Source organism: Etheostoma spectabile, chromosome 3, assembly GCF_008692095.1.
Source record: "Etheostoma spectabile isolate EspeVRDwgs_2016 chromosome 3, UIUC_Espe_1.0, whole genome shotgun sequence".
Lineage (NCBI taxonomy): Eukaryota > Metazoa > Chordata > Actinopteri > Perciformes > Percidae > Etheostoma > Etheostoma spectabile.
The window spans coordinates 27,679,960-27,683,343 of NC_045735.1; the positions used below are offsets into that span (position 1 = coordinate 27,679,960).

The window sequence follows — 3,384 nt, forward strand, 5'->3', positions numbered from 1 at the left end:
AGACCTTAGACAAACATTACATGACTGGTAATTCAGTCTTACCTCACCAATCATTTACTACAATAGACCATGAGTCATGGGAGGGTTTCTATTGGTCTCAAGTTAAATGTAGATTTTTTATGAGTTCTCTTTAAGCTCAGTGCTAACTGTGAGAATCACCTTCTACTCCCAATTAATGCTTGCAGCATTTACTGGCACATATGTAGGAATTTTAAACTGCTCCTGGTTGCTAAAGCCTTGACCGGCAAGGTCTTCAGACATATATATATGGTTTAAGGACAAACAGATTTCACAGTGCAAGCAGCCGGAGCAGCCTTGGATTTGGGACAACATAATCTTGTTTGGCTCTAAATCCAGAGGAGAAAATAAATTCAACATTTTAGGAAACACACTTTATTGCCGAGAGGTGGATGAGAAGATTCATAACATTCTGGTGGTGAGAGACGTGAGAGTGGTATCGATCTTCTTTTCTTTTTTCTTGGCAAGAAAGCAAATAAGCGAAATTCCCAAAATGTCTAATTATTCCTAGAGCTTCATGATCCTGACTATCCCGTCCTCATAGCTCCTCTTCTGTCTTAACCTGAACCATGTTGGAGGAGTTGTCCTGTGCCTCTGGCTGCAGAGTCTGGCTCTCATTGACAAGCATGTTGAACTGCAAGTCGCTGTAGTTGTAATGTGAAAAGTCTTGAGCATACAAGTTAAAGTTCTGGTTGGAGTTCATGTCCATGTTTGCAAACGCTGGGTCGGGCCCCTGCTCAAAGCCAGGGGGTAAAGAGAAGCTTGGGTCGAAAATTATGTCCAATAATGCCGGCATTTCCAGCAACTGGTTAAAGATGGCCGTCTCATCGGTGCCATTGTCTGAGTCCTGGGGCTCGTTGTAACACATCGCCCCTAAAATGGAGGACCCAGGCTGGGCAGCGCACGGCCTCTCGTCTGGAGACATCATGGTTTGAGGCTCTGGGAAGTGGAAAGGCTGCTCCGCAGCAGGTGCACTTTCTGCTGCAGGAGAGGAAACAGATTATGTTACAGAGATAATAAATCCCAGTTAGAAATATGATAAACTGTCCGTTAACAGATAGGGGACTTTATACTTGGATCATGAGATCTTTGCGGTTTGAAACTTAATATTATTTAAATCTTGAAAGAAATTTAGATATTTCAAGACATGTAGGCAATTTTGATGATGGTCTAAGAAATAAAAATGTGGCAAAGATACATAATCATGCAAAATGTTAAAATATTAAAATAAGCACATACCCTCAATTGCCACTTTACTAGGTACACTTAGCAAAATATTTATGTATTCTAATACAGCAGTCCTGCAATAAATCTTCCATTCCTGAAGGTTATAACGTTCAGTTTGTGTTTTCACTGTTTTAGAAAAGGTGTTGATTCAAATGTATGATGCAGTTTGTGGGGCTGTTGAACTGTATTGAGTTATAGTGACACGAGTAGTTTCACAAAAGATCACAAAAAAGGTAGGATTTATTGGAGGACTGTATTAGGTTTAGCTAGATGTACCTGGCAACAGCCACACTTTCATTATTGCATTGCACCTTTTTTTAACTCTACTGTAGTAGTTTGGATTTTACTATATATATATATATATATATAAAAATTATTTCACCATGTGTATTCAGATAAATAAAGTGTGAACAATAAAGTCATAGGTGCTCGCAGTGCAGAAAAGCCGATTAAATGGTGTAGTGTGAGTTAACACAACGTACAAGCTTAATAAAATACGGTGCATCTGCCCAGATTAAATAGAAATGAGCTATTGTTAATGTGATTTTTTAAACACGTGCTTTTCCAACTGTGGCCAGTCAAAATGTTTTCTGTAAAAAGGCCAATTCAGACAAGCACACTGACGAACACAAAGGCAACTTGCCTCAATGAATCAGTTTACCACTAAACATGAATGAAGAAAACCTAAAGGAGCCTTACCTGTCACACAAGGTTTATCTCTGAAGCTGATGTCTGACTTTATCTTCCTCTTCCGCTTCACCTCATAGGGATCTGAAATAAGTAAGAAGTACGTTAATAGTGAACCTCTGCTTCATTTACTTTATACCAAGTACAGTTTAACAATTCATTATTAAACAGTACAGACCAGAAGGTTCGGTGCTGACTGACCTGGGTTGTGTGGCAGGTACGTGAAGTTAACAGACTCGCTCTCCATCTGGTCTGAGAGGCGACGCAGGACCACACTGACTTCAACTTCCTCTGTGATGTCCTGGTCCTGGTAGGGGGGAGTCTTAAACACGATGGCGATCTGCCGATGTACGTCTGTCTGGGCAAACTCCCCGCTTGCCTTCCACGATCCTTTCCTGAAGATGATCTCTATGTCATCTGTTGGTGACAACATGCAGAGCCAGAATAAAATTAAGAAAACTACTTTTAGAATGTAGTGTTATTTTTTTAGTACTAGTCATGCTGTAATGCAAATAACAGATGGAATTCCAAGGCAACTTAAATAAGTGCAAATACTGCTTAAAACATACTGCCAAATCATATGATATAGCAAAAGAAAACGTCTCAAAAATTAAGACTATCTGCAGAACACAGGAAACCATAATAACAATGACTGAAAGACAAAATCAACAAAAACTAAACATAAGCATTAAGCTTTACAAAATGGATCCCTGCCTTTAAAAAAAAAAGAAAAAAAATCACACAAGTATTTCTTATTTAGCATTGACTTTACCTTGTTTTAATAGTTAACTAGTGTCAAGATAATGATCATCATCATACTAAATGTCTGGTGTGTATCTGACCCAGCGGGGGGGGGGGGGGGGGGGGAGGAGGCTTTTTTAACACTTAACTCCTGATGAAAACTGAGATTGTTGCATGTACGCTCTGCTGTGTGAGCCTAGTTTTGTCCACCCTCTGTATACTTTTGTACATGGGCAATAGAAACGTACCTTTCTGAACTTTGTCACAGAGCATGTAGATCTCTGTCTTTCCGGTGCAGGACCCTCTGTACTGGTTAAAACGGCCAATCTTCAGCTGTGATGTAGTTGTGGCCTCTGTGAAAAAACAAAACATGCAACAATGTGTGAGAATCGCAAAACACATCAACATGGCCTATTGTTGGTGCAGTTGGTTACAAGAGTCATAGGTGTGTGTTTCTTACTCTTGTCATAAACGGGATTTGACAGCACTGGGCTGAGACAGTCTTTTCTGCCGTCGTCCCACTCAAGCTCACACTCAAAACACAGACGCACAGCATTCATGTCCATGTCTTCAATGCCCTTTGAGTGACCAGCTGAAGGATGAAAAGACACAAAATCTAAGTCTGCTTCCAGGAGTCACAGTTAATTTAAACAGCAAGGAAAGAAGAAAGAGAGAGAGAGAGAGAGAGAGAGAGAGAGAGAGAGAGAGAGA

General features: G+C 40.2%; 2 protein-coding genes across 5 annotated transcripts in view; both read right to left on the reverse strand.

Annotated features, from left to right (window-relative positions):
* Window positions 1-199: 199 nt before the first annotated feature.
* clptm1 (CLPTM1 regulator of GABA type A receptor forward trafficking) overlaps window positions 200-3,384 on the reverse strand; it is a 28,843-nt gene continuing 25,658 nt past the window's right edge. The window contains exon 16 of the mRNA XM_032507971.1: window positions 200-314. Within this exon, the coding sequence (XP_032363862.1) occupies window positions 273-314 (42 nt within the window). The 3' untranslated portion in view covers window positions 200-272. The remainder of the gene's footprint in view (window positions 315-3,384) is intronic.
* Window positions 200-3,384, reverse strand: part of relb (v-rel avian reticuloendotheliosis viral oncogene homolog B) — a 13,672-nt gene continuing 10,487 nt past the window's right edge. For 3 of the 4 annotated variants that reach the window (XM_032507976.1, XM_032507983.1, XM_032507986.1), the window contains 5 exons: window positions 3,134-3,265; window positions 2,922-3,026; window positions 2,134-2,349; window positions 1,945-2,016; window positions 200-999 (listed from right to left, as the gene is read on the reverse strand). In XM_032507976.1, coding sequence (XP_032363867.1) covers window positions 557-999; window positions 1,945-2,016; window positions 2,134-2,349; window positions 2,922-3,026; window positions 3,134-3,265 — 968 coding nt within the window. In that variant the 3' untranslated portion in view covers window positions 200-556. The remainder of the gene's footprint in view (window positions 1,000-1,944; window positions 2,017-2,133; window positions 2,350-2,921; window positions 3,027-3,133; window positions 3,266-3,384) is intronic. The other variant, XM_032507981.1, reaches the window with a different exon arrangement.